At 44.2% G+C, this 15,459-nt stretch overlaps 1 protein-coding gene across 1 annotated transcript in view; it reads left to right on the top strand.

The window, feature by feature from the left end:
* TET2 (tet methylcytosine dioxygenase 2) overlaps positions 1 to 15,459 on the top strand; it is an 82,049-nt gene that overhangs the window by 44,767 nt on the left and 21,823 nt on the right. The window contains exon 2 of the mRNA XM_028743254.2: positions 11,220 to 14,655. Within this exon, the coding sequence (XP_028599087.2) occupies positions 11,265 to 14,655 (3,391 nt within the window). The 5' untranslated portion in view covers positions 11,220 to 11,264. The remainder of the gene's footprint in view (positions 1 to 11,219; positions 14,656 to 15,459) is intronic.

The raw sequence follows: 15,459 nt of genomic DNA on the forward strand, positions 1-15,459 counted from the left end.
GAGTTGTAGTCCAACAACATCTGGGGACCCACAGGTTGAGAACCGCTGGCCTAGGATATGGTTGTTTGTTTGTGATTAGCTGTGGTGAACTTTGTTTTCATGTGTGAGTGGGGATTTTTTTTATCAAGTTAGCCAGATTGATTCATATGCTGTTAGTGGATTCTTGTCGTTGTCTTGTTGGGCTGTGTATGTGATAAAGGGGAGCCATACCGGGGTGAAGGCGCCTTCTTCTATTTGTCCCCATGTCAATTACAGTTTATTGGTTAAAACAAAAAAAATTCCTTCCAGTAGCACCTTAAAGACCAACTAAGTTAGTTCTTGGTATGAGCTTTCGTGTGGATGCACACTTCTTCAGATACACATTTAGTTTTTCTAATAAGGCTGTTTTCCATACTATTTGATACCATTGGTCCATGCTTACTCCTGAAAGGTCTCTCCAGTGTCTGGCTAAGATGTTTCTGGCTGCTGAGAGTAGGTGGGTTATGAGCTCTCAAGTGGGCATTATTATATTGGAAAGTGCCATCTCCTTTCTTGATAAATTTCCTTTTCTTCTACAGCTAAATGATACTCTTTGTCTGCTAAAAAAAACCCTACAGCAGCAAACTTGTTTATGGCCACAGTATAGCCTTTTCATAGTTGTACAATTTTGTGTCGTCCACTGACATGTGGTAAGCAGACCGTGTGCTTGTCACATGGTGGTCTGGGTTTCATGGCAAGTTTTATTATTATTATTAATAATCATTTGTATGCTGCCTTTCATCCGATGACCTCAGGGTGGTTCACAACAGAAAAATACAAAATTACAGTACAAAATATACAATAACACAAACACAAACCAATAACTCCAATAACACATTTTAAAAGCCATAGGATGTTAATCGGCCAAAGGCCTGGATAATGAGAAACATTTTCACCTGGTGCTTAAATACATGTAACGAAGGCACCAGGCAAGCCTCCTTGGGGAGAGTATTTCACAAATGGGGAGCCACCACAGAAAAGGCCCATTCTCATATGGACACCCCCAGACCTCTCATAGAAGAGGCCCATGAAGACGAGCCTCAGATGATTATTGCAGCATCCAGGTTGGTTCATATGGCAATAGGTATTGCAGTCCTGAGCTACTTAAGGCTTTATAGGTCCAAACATAGCACTTTGCATTGGGCCCAGAAACTAATTGGCAGCCAGTGCAGTCAGGCCAGAATTGGTGTAATGTGCTCAAACAGTCTTGCCCTGGTGAGCAACTTGGCCACCAAATTCTGCACCAGCTGAAGTTTCCAAACCATCTTCAGAGGCAGTCCTATGTATAATAGGTTGCAGTAATCTAACCTAGAGGTTACCAGAGAATAGAGAACAATAGTTAGGCTACCGCTGTCCAGATAGGGGTGCAGCTGGGCCAACAACCAAGGCTGATGGAAGGCACTCTGTACCTCAAGTGACAGCAAAGTATCCAGAAGGACCTGTAAGCTATGTACCTGCGCCTTCAGAGGGAGTGCTTTGCAAACAAGTCACAGTGAGCTACTGTTGGTTCTACCACCTCCTCTGGACCAGATAATGGAGACAGCATAGTGTGTCTTCTATGGTGCCTTCACTGTCACCAGGTAGGCTCAGTCATGAGCCCTCACCAGTGTTTGTTTTATTGCTGAGTTCATCTGCAGCATAACGTAGAACGTTAGGGCCAGAGTTAAAATCTAAGTGCCTTACTTATGATACAAACCTGCTCAGCATGTCTGTACCACTGCTCAGAGCAACCTCTGCTTAACACCTCTAGCAGAAAAGAGTTGGTCATATTCCAGGGATAGATCTCTCTCTCTCTCTTTGCCCATAATTCCAATAGATTGATTATAACTGAAGCCCTTTATCATTATGATGTGTTTACTTCTACTTTGTGCCTTCCTAATGCAGCCTGGATGTGATCAGTCTCATTTAATGTTTTGTCCAAATACCTGCTCCGTACAGCAGCTTCCAGTGCCTGCGGCATGGTTGAATTACTGCACTTTAAAGCATTAATTTAGAAATGAAGATAGCCTCTGTGGGTGTTTCTTATCATAAGAACACCGCTGTTTTGAAGGCACATACATCTTCATGCAGTGGGCAGTTTAAAGTAAATTGGGAGAACTTAATAATTGAGTTGAACAACACAAAGCAATGAATCTCTGAGCATTTTGTAGTGTGGCAGGGGAAGGGTTCTTATATGCTTCTATAACAAAATAATGAGAGCCCTGGTGGATCAGTCTAAAGTACCAGCATCCTGTTCTCACAGTGGCCAACCAAATGCCGACGAGAAGTCCACAACCAGGATATGGGTGTAACAGTTCTCTCCAGTTGTGATTCCCAGCCACTTATATTCGGAGACATACTTCCTCCAACGGAAGGACCAAAGCATAGCTATTGTGGCTAGTTGCTGCTGATAACTTTATCCTTCATGAAACGGTCTAATCTTCTTTTAAACCCATCCAAGCTAGCACCCATGCTTTGGGAGCAAATTCCATCGTTTTACTATACACTGTGGAGAAATATTTTGTCTTTTCTGAACCTTCTACAGGATGACACTGAGGTACAGTCATACCTCATGTTGCGAACACTACGGGTTATGTCTTTTCAGGTTGCGTCCTGTGGCACCGGAAAGGGTTACTTCCAGGTTTTTCTGCTCGCGCATGCGCAGATGTGCAAAATGATGCCATGCACATGTGCAGAAGCAGCGAATCACGACCCGCGCATGTGCAGACGCGGGTTGCGTTCCATTCAGGTTGTGAACAGGGCTCTGGAACAGATCCCGTTCTCAACCAGAGGTACCACTGTATAGTATTATGAGATACATAACATACACCTCTAACATGTTCTCCTTTATTCACCATTTCCCAAACTAAGGAAGCCCCCAATGTTTCCTCATAGGGGAACTGCTTCATAGGGGAATTGAGGAACACCAGTTGGACCAACAGGGCCGCGGGTGGCGCTGTGGGTAAAACCTCAGTGCCTAGGAATTGCTGATCGTAAGGTCGGTGGTTCGAATCCCCGTGGTGGGGTGAGCTCCCGTCGTTCGGTCCCAGCTCCTGCCCACCTAGCAGTTCGAAAGCACCCCTAAGTGCAAGTAGATAAATAGGTACCGCTTTATAGCGGGAAGGTAAACGGCGTTTCCGTGTGCTGCGCTGGTGCTGGCTCGCCAGAGCAGCTTCGTCACGCTGGCCACGTGACCCGGAAGTGTCTTCAGACGGCGCCGGCTCCCGGCCTCTTGAGCGAGATGAGCACGCAACCCTAGAGTCGGACACAACTGGCCCGTATGGGCAGGGGTACCTTTACCTTTACCTTTAGTTGGACCAACGCACAAAATGGGAGCATGAAAATTCCCTTTGAAAGGGAAATCAGACATTAAGAAGGAAATAATGGGAAATATTGGGGTGCAGGAGCCAATTGGTGGAAGGACACAGGAGGCACTACAAGATGTTTTAGTAACCTTTTAAAAAAAATACCATTCACTTTGTAAGTCTGCTTTATAATGTGTACTAATGGTGTTTCTTTTCTCTTCCTCCCCCACCTAAAAAAAATAAAAATTACTCGTGAACACTGCTGTAATGAGTTGGGCCTTAGGAAACCCAGCTTCAAATCCCTACATGCTTTTGAAAACAATGCATTTCAATTTAAAGGAGTGTCTTTTTAGATTTAATTAATAATTGGTCTCTGTGGCTATCTCATGTTTTTCCATCCACAGCTGTTCATTTTTCCAAAGGCTCTTTGCTACCAAATTCAGCATCCATTTATTTATTTATTTTGTAACAGCTGCTGCTACATTTCTTTCAGGGCTGCAGCCTTAAAAGATTTCAAACTGAACATATACCTGTGGAACTTGACCAAGATTTCTTAATCTTGACATATTTCCTCGGCTTCATCAGACTCATGAAATCCCACATTAGTACATGCTTAGGCCATAGCTGCCACCACAATCTATGGTAGCATTTCATTGATTTTCATACAAGTACTCCAGAGTAGGGGTGAAGCAGCCATTTGTTTGCTTTTGATATTAGGAGACATATTCACGTTTCTCTGAATTTTGCAATCCACGGGTTTTTTCCCCAGCCAAAAAATGCACTCAAAAATGTGTATGTTAGCGTAAAGTACATGCTAAAATACGTTCTGTTATGGGTAACTTGCCTGCACAAATGCATATACTAGGCAACACTGCATACAAAAATGTGTTTATTGGAAGAGATTGCATGAAAGTGCATTCAAATATTCATGTAGACATTTGAAAAAGAATTGTAGGTGTATGTGGAAATGGGATGCGCTGAAAACAGGATTGGAAACATGAGAAACCAAGGTAGACTTATTTGCCTAACCCTACTCTAGGTTGGGACGCGGGTGGCGCTGTGGGTAAAACCTCAGCGCCTAGGACTTGCCGATCGCATGGTCGGCGGTTCGAATCCCCGCGGCGGGGTGTGCTCCCGTTGTTCGGTCCCAGCGCCTGCCAACCTAGCAGTTCGAAAGCACCCTCGGGTGCAAGTAGATAAATAGGGACCGCTTACCAGCGGGAAGGTAAACGGCGTTCCGTGTGCTGCGCTGGCTCGCCAGATGCAGCTTGTCACACTGGCCACGTGACCCGGAAGTGTCTGCGGACAGCGCTGGCTCCCGGCCTATAGAGTGAGATGAGCGCACAACCCTAGAGTCTGGAAAGACTGGCCCGTATGGGCAGGGGTACCTTTACCTTTACCTTTTTACCCTAGGTTAGGGACACGGGTGGTGCTGTGGGTTAAACCACAGAGCCTAGGACTTGCTGATCAAAAGGTCGGCGGTTCGAATCCCCGTGACGGGGTGAGCTCCCTTTGTTCGGTCCCAGCTTCTGCCAACCTAGCAGTTCAAAAGCACGTCAAAGTGCAAAGTAGATAAATAGGTACCGCTCCGGTGGGAAGGTAAACGGTGTTTCCGTGCGCTGCTCTGGTTCGCCAGAAGCGGCTTAGTCATGCTGGCCACATGACCCGGAAGCTGTACGCTGGCTCCCTCGGCCAGTAAAGCAAGATGAGCGCCGCAACCCCAGAGTCAGCCACGACTGGACCTAATGGTCAGGGGTCCCTTTACCTTTACCTTACCCCAGGTTAAGTAAATGGATGCTTGCAAAGTGCTATTTCTAGAAATGCCTGTTGGTTGTGAACTATAAACTGGAAGTATCCAAAGCAGTGTTCAGATTATTGGGTGAAAGGTACAGAGTTCCTTGATGAACTCTACCTCCTGACTCCCCTTAGTTTTTAGCCAAATCATAGCCTATCTACCAATATTCTATAAATGTGTCACCATAGAGGCCTGACCCCTTATAATTCAGGCATTTATCTGCAGGGTCTCAAATCATCGAGAGTATTTCACTGCTTTCAGAGAAGCAACATCTTTTCCTCACTCCCATGGTTGAGCAAAGGTATAAGATTAATGCTTCTATTCATCCTAACATCCTTTATGAAGCTCCTTGGTGACCTGCTAAAAATGGTGGGGAGGAGCATTGCTATCAGGATAGACCATAAAAGCTTCATTCAGCACCCAAACCGAAGTCAGGAAAACCCTCCTGTTTTAGAAATAATCCATTTTAGCCACACTGATGCTTTTGTGAACCAATGGTTACATCCATGCTTTGGGGAGACAATTACCAATCTGTGAAATAACATCTTGTGACTGGCTTTTGGCAGACTATGAAGGGGAACTCTGTGGAAAAATCGACAGAGGGGCATTTTTTCATTAACCTTTCGTATGTCTCCCTTAATATCTGAAAATATAGGAAGTAACTCAGTACTCCTTCAGCCATCTAAAATTATACTGAATCTAATTGGGTTTCTAGGTACTTTGGAAGATTAGGAGCTGAAACTGAATTGGCAGTAGATGGCAAACTGCCAGAACAAAGTCAAACGTGCCATTCTCAAAGCTTTGAAAACATTTTAAAAGGAAAGTGAGGGAGAGGGGTACAAAAGGCCCCTGTGGAACTGCTTGGAATTGTAGTTCCAAGCCTTAGCTGGTGAAGACTAGAACTAACCAGCAGTGAAATGTGGGCGATTGATTTATTTCAGATGAATGCGTATCGGGGGGGGGGGATGCTCCCACCCCGGATGAATAATAATTCCCAGCTTTCATTTCTTTAAAGAAAAAGTTTCTAGCATATGTTGAATGTGAGAGAGGAGTCAAAATGTACAGGTACTGTTCTTCTCATTTTTGTGTGTGAAGGAATCTAGCCTTTTCCATCCTTTTCAGTGCTTTACCCGCTCCCACCAAAAAATTCACATGGATGGTGCCCCCCATACCATTTTAATATAATGAGACCTTAAAGAGAGTGGACGAATAAAATGGAAAGTATAATATTTTAATAAATTGGTTTTATACCTGGTGTTAGCCGCCCTGAGCCCGGTCTTCGCTGGGGAGGGTGGGATATAAATAATTTTTTATTATTATTATTATTATTATTATTATTATTATTATTATTATTATTATCATCATCATCATCATCACTGTGATAAGCACTGAAAGTGTATGCATTTGCAGATACAGGCCTTTTGGAAGGAAAGGGGAGACAAACTAGAACATCAACTGGCTATGGTATTCCGGCTCACTGCTTCTTTAGTACAGTGTTGAGTTTCTATGCAGCTCTGTGCATCTGTTGCTGGACTTAGTTTTAAGATCACACTTTTGAATGGTTTCTCTATCTGCGGAAGCCATGCTTGGTATGCTGCCGTGACAATGTTTCCATAAAAAGATTAGGCACCTGTTCCCTCCGATATGTATTCCCAAGTGTGTTTGGAGCAAGCAGCTTATGCCATTCAATGCTGTCTTGGTTTCGCCAACCTTTCTGGAATGTTCCTGAGGAGAAGAGAGTTCAGTATATTTCCAGGGAGACCTTTTTCTCCCTGTGGCCATTGCAGGCCTTCAGGTAACCACTTCACCAAAACCCACCGATACCACCTTCCCAACTGCACCTACATGGTGTAAGGAATATCCAGTTTTTTTAAAAAGAGAGGGGAAAATTGTAGTGAAGGATCTTACAGTTAAGATGTTCTAGGGTATGGACCAATTTTGCTATGCAGTCCTCTTGTAAAACCATCTGTTGAATGGCAATATATAAATATAGAAAACGAATAATGTGTAAGAAACTCCAGACAAATAGACACACTAGTCTGTAACAGTAGGAAAACCAAAAGGCCCCCTGTCACCATAGCAACTTCATGACACACCATTCTATACACTTTGACGGGCAACAGCCTACTTCATTAGATGAGCAGCTGGACTGAGAATTGTGGTAGATGCATAGAAGTAAAATGTCAGGGTTGTTTACATCTGTCTGTCTTGGGCAAGCGTGCCAGCTTGCTCCCATGATTTAGCAAGTGTGTGAGTGAGGTGAGCACATCGCATGGCATGTGCACACAGCCACCACATAGTTTTGAGGGGTCCCGGCCCCCTCCTTGAAAAGTAGTTTCTGGCATTTTTCTCAATGTGATGCACTTGAAGGCACATGAAAAGAGATGTTGGGCATCTTTTAAAAAGCAACAGTAGCAGCTTTCGTCTAAATTGGCAATAGTTTATGCCCCATATGAGAAAAGTAATATATCAACATTTCCATGTTTCACAAAGTATCAATTGGTGTGGGTGGAATTATTTAAAATTCATATTGGACAAATACGATCCCCAACCCTTTTGCACGCTAATGTGCTGTTCTAAGTCATGCATCATGACATCTTCAAAGAGGCCAGTCATAATTATGATGGATTAGACTGCAGAATTGGTCCTAGATGTAATCATTGTTTCGCAGATGCTACTGATGTGCCATGAATTTCTAATAAACTATGGCTGGCCGTGTGTGTGTGTGTGTGTGTGTGTGTGTGTGTGTGTGTGTGTAAGTAAAGCTGATAAGTATATTGGCTGGGGTTCAGTAACTGAAGGGGGCAGGAAATACAAATTACTATACTTGGGGAAAGACTCTGCTTTGGAAGAGGTACAATTTACTTCATACAAAAGGGGAAGGGATTTGTCCAGCTATTTGCAGATTGCTAATTCCCCATTTTGGAAAGAAAATAAATATATTGAGCAGTGACCCAACTGCTCAATATATTGGTAGTGACCCAACTCCAACAGAAATCCCTAGATGACCTTCAAGTTGGCTGGGATTTCTTCCTTACTAAAGGACATATTATCCATGTCCCAAACTCAGTTGAATAAGCCAATTGACTTTCACATTGGCTAATTTCTCTCTCAGTTGTTCTACCATGAATGGTGGGCAGATGCTGATATAGAACTGGCACAATCCTTCCCCTTCTTAACCCCTGAATTTTATTTATTATTTACCTGTGTGTGCACATGCACGCATGTATGTAAACACACACACACAGAGAGAGAGAGAGACACGCATATGTATGCACTATAAGTAGTTTATAGACAACAAAAACATGAGACAACTTAAATACTACAAAAATAAAAAAGGTAAAGGTACCCCTGACCGTACGGGCCAGTCTTGACAGACTCTAGGGTTGTGCGCCCATCTCACTCAAGAGGCCGGGGGCCAGCGCTGTCCGGAGACACTTCTGGGCCACGTGGCCAGCGTGACAAAGCTGCCTCTGGCGAGCCAGAGCTGCACACGGAAACGCCGTTTACCTTCCCACTAGTAAGCGGTCCCTATTTATCTACTTGCACCCGGGGGTGCTTTCGAACTGCTAGGTTGGCAGGCGCTGGGACCGAGCAACGGGAGTGCACCCCGCCGTGGGGATTCGAACCACCGACCTTTTGATTGGCAAGCCCTAGGCGCTGAGGCTTTTACCCACAGCGCCACCCGCGTCCCTACTACAAAAATACAGTTGCATTAATAAAAATATTAAAGTATTAATAAATATGAACCAAAATCAATTTTACATCCTTCTGACACGCCTTCCTTCTCAGCCGCCTGGTTTCTACCCACCCACCCAGGGCCCAAACAAACCCATAGTTCACCCACAAAAATCTCACAAAGGGTGCCTGGAAACTGTTAACATCGCCCCTAGTCTCTAACTCTAGCCTTGGTGTTTGGGGTGGATGGGGCTTCCTACAGCTGTGTCTTATTCAGCAGTCAGCTACACTTTCTGTTAAGTTGTGGGCGAACATATCAGATGACACAGCAATTCTTCCAAAGCAGCTCTTTATTTGTAAGCTGGAACAGAACTGAACTGAGGAGCTCAGTCAGCCTGCTTATATAGAGCTCCACTAGAATGCAACAGTAACCATTTTCTGTAACTAGCCAATCACTGAACGTCACTTTCGATCCTTCATTTGCATACAAACTATCCAATCACTTAACGTCACTTTCGATCCTTCATTTGCATAACTATCTACAGTATCCCCCTGCTGGCCCAGGGTGAGAACTTCAGTACATAACACTTTCCATACCTGGGTCCTGCAGGTCTAGTGAGTTTCCCACAGGGTGCCAAAGATGCGAAAATAACATCCCTCCACTCTCTGTTCTTTCTCTGGCCTCTGCCCACTTCTCTTCCTCCAGCTGCTTTCTTGTCCCATGAAGGACAGTAAAGTGGGGATCTATTTAGGATTATTTTGTATCGCCATGCTTACCATACCATACAGATGTGCACTGTATGAATGCAATTCAGAATTTTGAGCTTGTGTGGGAATTGTTGGAATGAAAGCTTGCCCTTGCAGAGGGACATACTTCGATATTTACAGTTCCACCTCCACCTATGGTTTGTCTTTATGGCCCAATATTAGATAAAGGGCACAAGTGAAAAAAATTAATGGGATTTTTTGTGGGTGTGGAATGCCTCACCCCAGCTCACTTATTAAATGCAGAGATCTAATACAGAGGACTTTCTAAGACGTTTTGGTTTTTTCTTCACATGTGGTCATTTTAGATAACTGCAAAAAATTTGAATTTCTGTTTTCTTCTACTTTTTACATTACAAGGCAGAAATAACCATGGAAAGTGGAGCACAGCATTCAAACATCACACAGAAAAGGGAGCAAGCAATCTTGTTCTACTGCTGCAGTCTGTGTAATAGGTGACATTTTCAAAGAGTGGCTTTGCTGCTGCAATCATTGCATGCAAATATCCTGTTTTAATAATTCAAGCAGGTGTTAATTAATCATACTGAAGCATTCACATCCCATTTCACTAGCAGCAGTGTTTTTAATGACAAACTTCACATGATTTGAAACTCTGCTTGTCCCAAGATGGAGCTCACAGACCTCCAAATAGAAAAAGAGCTCTGTTGGATCAGGCCAAAGGTTCACTAGTCCAGCATCCTGTTCTCACTGTGGCCAGTCCAATGCCTATGGGAAGCCCACACACAGGACCTGAGTGTAGCAGTGCTCCACCTCAACATCAACTGTGATTCTCAGCAACTTGTATTCAGAGACATACTTGGGACTTTGAATTCTCTGTGGGTGCTCTTGTAAGCTTTGATGTTGGAACCTCAGAATGCTCAAAGCTGTTTAGTGCTGTCTTCTCCCCTGATGAAAGAGTGAACATCTGACCAGCTGTGTTCACTGCTTTTGAGAGTGCATATTTTTTTAAAAAAAAAAACAACATCATCTGTTCAGTCTCAGAGCTGCTGAGTTCCATTATAGCATTGATTGTAATATATCTCTTTTGGAAAGAGAGCTTGCGATTCTTAGACCGCTTCTAGAGTCTTCCCATACATGCTGCTATTCTCCAAGAAAGATGCACAGCTGTATATGCACACCTTTTTCTTCCTAAAAAGTAATGGGCAATGTCTGTGCGTCTTATGGAGCAAATGCGTGGGCCCTGGATTTTTGCATTGGGTCACCCCAAATTCACCATCAGATCGCATAGCATGTCCATGGCTATAGCCTGCACCAAAAAAATCACACATCCACTTTTTCGGTGGGCCTCAATGGCGCAAAAATGTGGTTACAAAGCATGGATCCACATGGATCCTCAGGATTTTTGCATTGGGTCACCCCAAATTCACCATCAGATCACATAGCCTGCACCACAAAAATCACGCATCCACTGTTTTGTTCAGAATTTTTTTTCTTCTTGTTTTCCTCCTCTAAAAACTAGGTGCGTCTTATGGTCGGGTGCGTCTTATGACGCGAAAAATACAGTATATCCCAGCACTTTTAGACTGTCACAATTTCCATGAGGCTCTTGATCTAGGAAGGGGAAGTGCATTAGATGAAGTGCTTAATTGCCATCTGGGTTTGTGTAGCGTGCATCAAATAAACATGGATTTTCCCCCCTTCCCCATTCTCTCTTTCAGATACAATAGGAGGGCAGCCTTGTGGATGGCCCCAGAGTAGGCCAGATGGAACAGGATAGAACCAGCCATGTTGAAGGCAGTAGTTTGAGCCCATTTCTAATACCACATCCTTCTCATGTTTGCCAGGGAGAGCCTTTGTCAGTGAAGCTACAGAATGGGAGCCCACCAGCAGAGAAGGGCCAGGTTGAAGTCAATGGCGACCACACGTGGCTGCATTTCAAGGCCAACTATGGAATGAAGCACACTGTCAGAGGAAATGCAAATAACAGAATAAGCCCAGACCTTCTGCAAGAAAAGAGAGACTGTGGCAGGTATATGCAAAATGGTGGGATAAAACGCACTTTCAGCGAGCCTTCTCTGTACGGGCTTCACCAGAACAAAAAGCTTAGACAAGATGAAGAAGCAAAAGGAGGGAAAGAAACCTCTTTGGATGGCAGTGATCAACCGAGTGTTCCCAATTCATGCAGCGAAGAGGACTTGGTGGGTTTTAGAATGGAAGAAGGTGCAGCTTCAGTTCTCATACAGTCCTCCAAAAACAATCGTGGTGCTTCAGAATCTCCCCCTGCTCCCCAGGTTCAGAATGAACAGGAGAGCGAAAACATGAATTGCCACAACAGGGACATTGCCCTGCTCTACAATAGCAAGGCGGTGTCAATGCCTAATGGTGCTATAGTTTCTGCCTCTTCTATGGAAAACATGCATGGTGAACTCCTTGAGAAAACGCTGTCTCAGTATAATCCAGATCATGTGTCCATTGCAATGCAGAAAACCACATCTCTTACAAATGCCATAAACACACAGGCTACTAATGAATCGACTTGTGGCACACCACATTCATCCCATACCTCAGGGCAGATCAACTCCCCACAAACCTCAAACTCTGAGCTGCCTCAGGTGCTAGATTCTGTGGCCACTGAAGTCCACAGCACAGAAGACGGCAGTAAGATATCCACATTGCCAGCCTGCTACACTTTTCAGAAACCAGAACTGCAGTTGGAGCAGCAAAAATCCGAAAATGCATGCCAGTCCCCTACAGAGAATACGGATGTTCCAGGAAACATGGGGCAGGTTCCCAGTCAAGATTTCTCACTGCCCAGTCAAGATTTCTCACTAAATCCCAACAGCAATATGAAAGCTCATAACAATAGCTCAGAGAGACCAGCAGAGCCAGCAGAGGAAAATGGTGCTTTGTTCCAACAAGACCCCATGTTCAAGAAGAGTTATTTCAGCCCACCTCCTGTTGCAGCTTCTTCTCCTCTTCCAGAAATAAACAGCATTCTTTCCATGAGTGTTTCAGAAGTGCATAACCATTATGAGACCCAAAGTCAAGAGACTCATTTGAAGAAAGAGAAGAATGGAGAGCAGCAGCAACAGCAGGGGGAGCTTGCAGCACAAATTCCTGGCCTTTGCCAGCAAGCACTTAGTTCTCAACAGGGTCTTCAACAAGAGGTTCAGGTTTCACAACAGACTGGCAATGAAACAAGAGATCTGATGCTTTCTGCAATGGCATCAGGCATCAGGCAACAATATCCTGATGAACTGCAGTCAAAACTGGAGCCGCAGGTTCAAGACACAGAAATAGTAGGAAGCAGTAAAGAGTTGCAACAACATTATCAACATCTCCTGGGCCAAATTAACCAGGAGACCGTAACTAGCAATGAAAAAGATTTGGTGAAAAATCAGATGCATCAGTCACACCGTCACTTGCAGACATCTTGGACAGGAATACCTTCCCCTCACTTTCGCCCCAGTGAGTCTCCCCAAAAATCAAATGAGGTGCTCTTAAGGACAATGCTTCAGCTTCAGTCAAATTCAGCTGATCAGACCCATCCAAAACAATATCCTGGGAGCCCCAATGCATCAAAGGAGGTTACAGGGCAAACTTGCTTCCAGAACATCACACAATGTGAGCAGATACCAGCACTGTACAAGGGTGAGGCAACACAGCTGCCACCTCATCTTACAGCTGAGAAGCAAATGCAATTCCAAAAGCACTCACCACAGCCTACAAAGATGGATACTATGCTCAAATCCCACGAACAGCAGCAAAATGCAAAGCACTTCCACTTTCAGCCGCAAGCTGAACACCACACTGAACAGTCCCTGGAGTCACAGATGAAGCCACAGCACTTAAATCTTCCACCATTGGAAAATGAACAGTTCCTCCATTCACATATATTGCAACAGATGCTCCAGACAAAGCCAACACAGTTGCCACACAGTCCACAGCTAACCATGGGCTCCCAGCAGCAATCATTGCACATGAAGAGCAGAGAACTTCCTCAGACCTTTCCTCATTCCCAAAGCAGACAAGAGCAGCAGCTAGAGGGGGCATCTTTCAGTCAGCTTAAATTGGAAGAATGTTTTGAAACTGCAAACAATTACTTCAAATCAACTGACTTCCCAATGCAAAACTCCCAGGTCAGGCCAGGACCGGTGTCCGATATGAACAGTAAAGATTCCCTTTACAATCATGCTTTCAAAGCAAATACTGTTGTGAAGCATTCCTACTTGAACAACATGCACTTAGTCTCTGAGAAAAAAGAAAACCCTATGAACACTGAGCTCTTTGCAGAAAATGTAACTCATGACTTACAGCATATGCAATATTACACACATAGTATGGCCCCCAAACAAGATGTGCCCCATTGCTTTCAGGAAGAAGCTTCCCACTCTCCACCAACTTCAGCTGGACAACCACCCTTCCAGCAAACACAGGGATATTCTAATTTGACCAGCAACATGTGTAGCCCACAACCTGCCCAGATTCAGCAAAGGTACGTACCCTACAGTCAGCAATCGGCGTCCCATGCAGGAGTTGATCAGAGAGGCTGCCATCTTCCAACTCAACCTCAAAGGGATTTTCAGAAGCATGCTGCTCTCAGGTGTCACATCTTAAACAGGCAAGAACAACAAAACAAATCTGACACCTGTCACGGTGTGGGACACAAGCCTATTAAAGCGGAAGCTGGCTCCAAGTTGAATGTCTGCACCCCTCCATCAGCTGGGCAGATGGAGAACAAAGCGTGGAAAAAAACAATTAAACAAGAGAGTCAGCACTTTGGTTGTGAGAACATGCAACAAAAGAGTATAATCGAAACCATGGAGCAGCAGCTGAAACAGTTTCAGGTCAGAACACCCTTTGATCACAAGTCCCTTACTATCAAATCACCGAAACATGTGAAAGTTGAAACTGTGGGACCCATCACTATTCTGTCAAGGAATTCCGCCGCTGCAGATTTCAACAGCCACGCAGCCTCTTTAGATCAACAGCCCATTCATTCCATTGAAAAAACACCAACCAAAAGAACGGCTGCTGGAACAGCTCTCAATCATTTTTTAGAGTCACCTTCCAAGTTATTAGATACTCCTGTGAAAAACCTACTGGACACGCCTGTCAAAACTCAGTACGATTTCCCATCTTGTAGCTGCGTTGGTGAGTTGAGTTTGATGTTTCAGAGTTTGTTTTTAAATGAATACAATAATACCATTCTGCTATAATTTTCCAAGCCCAGCCAGCTCCCTTCCTCACGTCACCCTCCTCCCCTTTCTCCTATAGGGAAGACTTCCCTTGTCTTCTCAAATAAATGTCCCAAACTGCATTTCTCAGTTTGCAGGTTGGAATTTCTTATCCATAAAATTATAAGTATCTCAGGCTCTTGCAGTTCCAGCCACTCTGTCCTTCAGTTTCCTTCATGGAAAATACTGTGAGTTGAATGATGCTATACAACATGTGGCTGGCTATGGATTCATCCTGACTCCATTCTCCACTTTGCTTTGGGAGTGGTTTATGGTGTCTAGATTTCCCCACAATCAAATATGGGCATAAAAAGATGGCTGGTTTGTTACATTCTGAGCACATTATATGGGTGTGATTGGACAAGGTGAAGGCAAATGTGGAGTTGAGATTCTTGCAGGTATGAATTCTCCTCTGAAGGCCAGAAATGCAAGATGATTTCCTAGGCAAACAGAATGGAAAACTGTCTCTTTGAAATAACCCGTGCAAGTAAAATGAGGAAATTGCATCTAGTTTTGTCATGGTGAATTAGGACACTGGAAAAGTGTTGTTGCAGAATGACTTAAGACCAAATTGCACATAATAAAGATAACGTCTTCATAAAAGACCTTTGGCCTAGCGCCACAAAGGAATAGAGGTGTGATTTAATGTATTAAATAAGTGCATGGTCTGAGGGTTCTGAATCCTCCATTTGTGGTCCTTCCCTCTACAGCCGCTGCCCTT

Source organism: Podarcis muralis, chromosome 9, assembly GCF_964188315.1.
Source record: "Podarcis muralis chromosome 9, rPodMur119.hap1.1, whole genome shotgun sequence".
NCBI lineage: Eukaryota > Metazoa > Chordata > Lepidosauria > Squamata > Lacertidae > Podarcis > Podarcis muralis.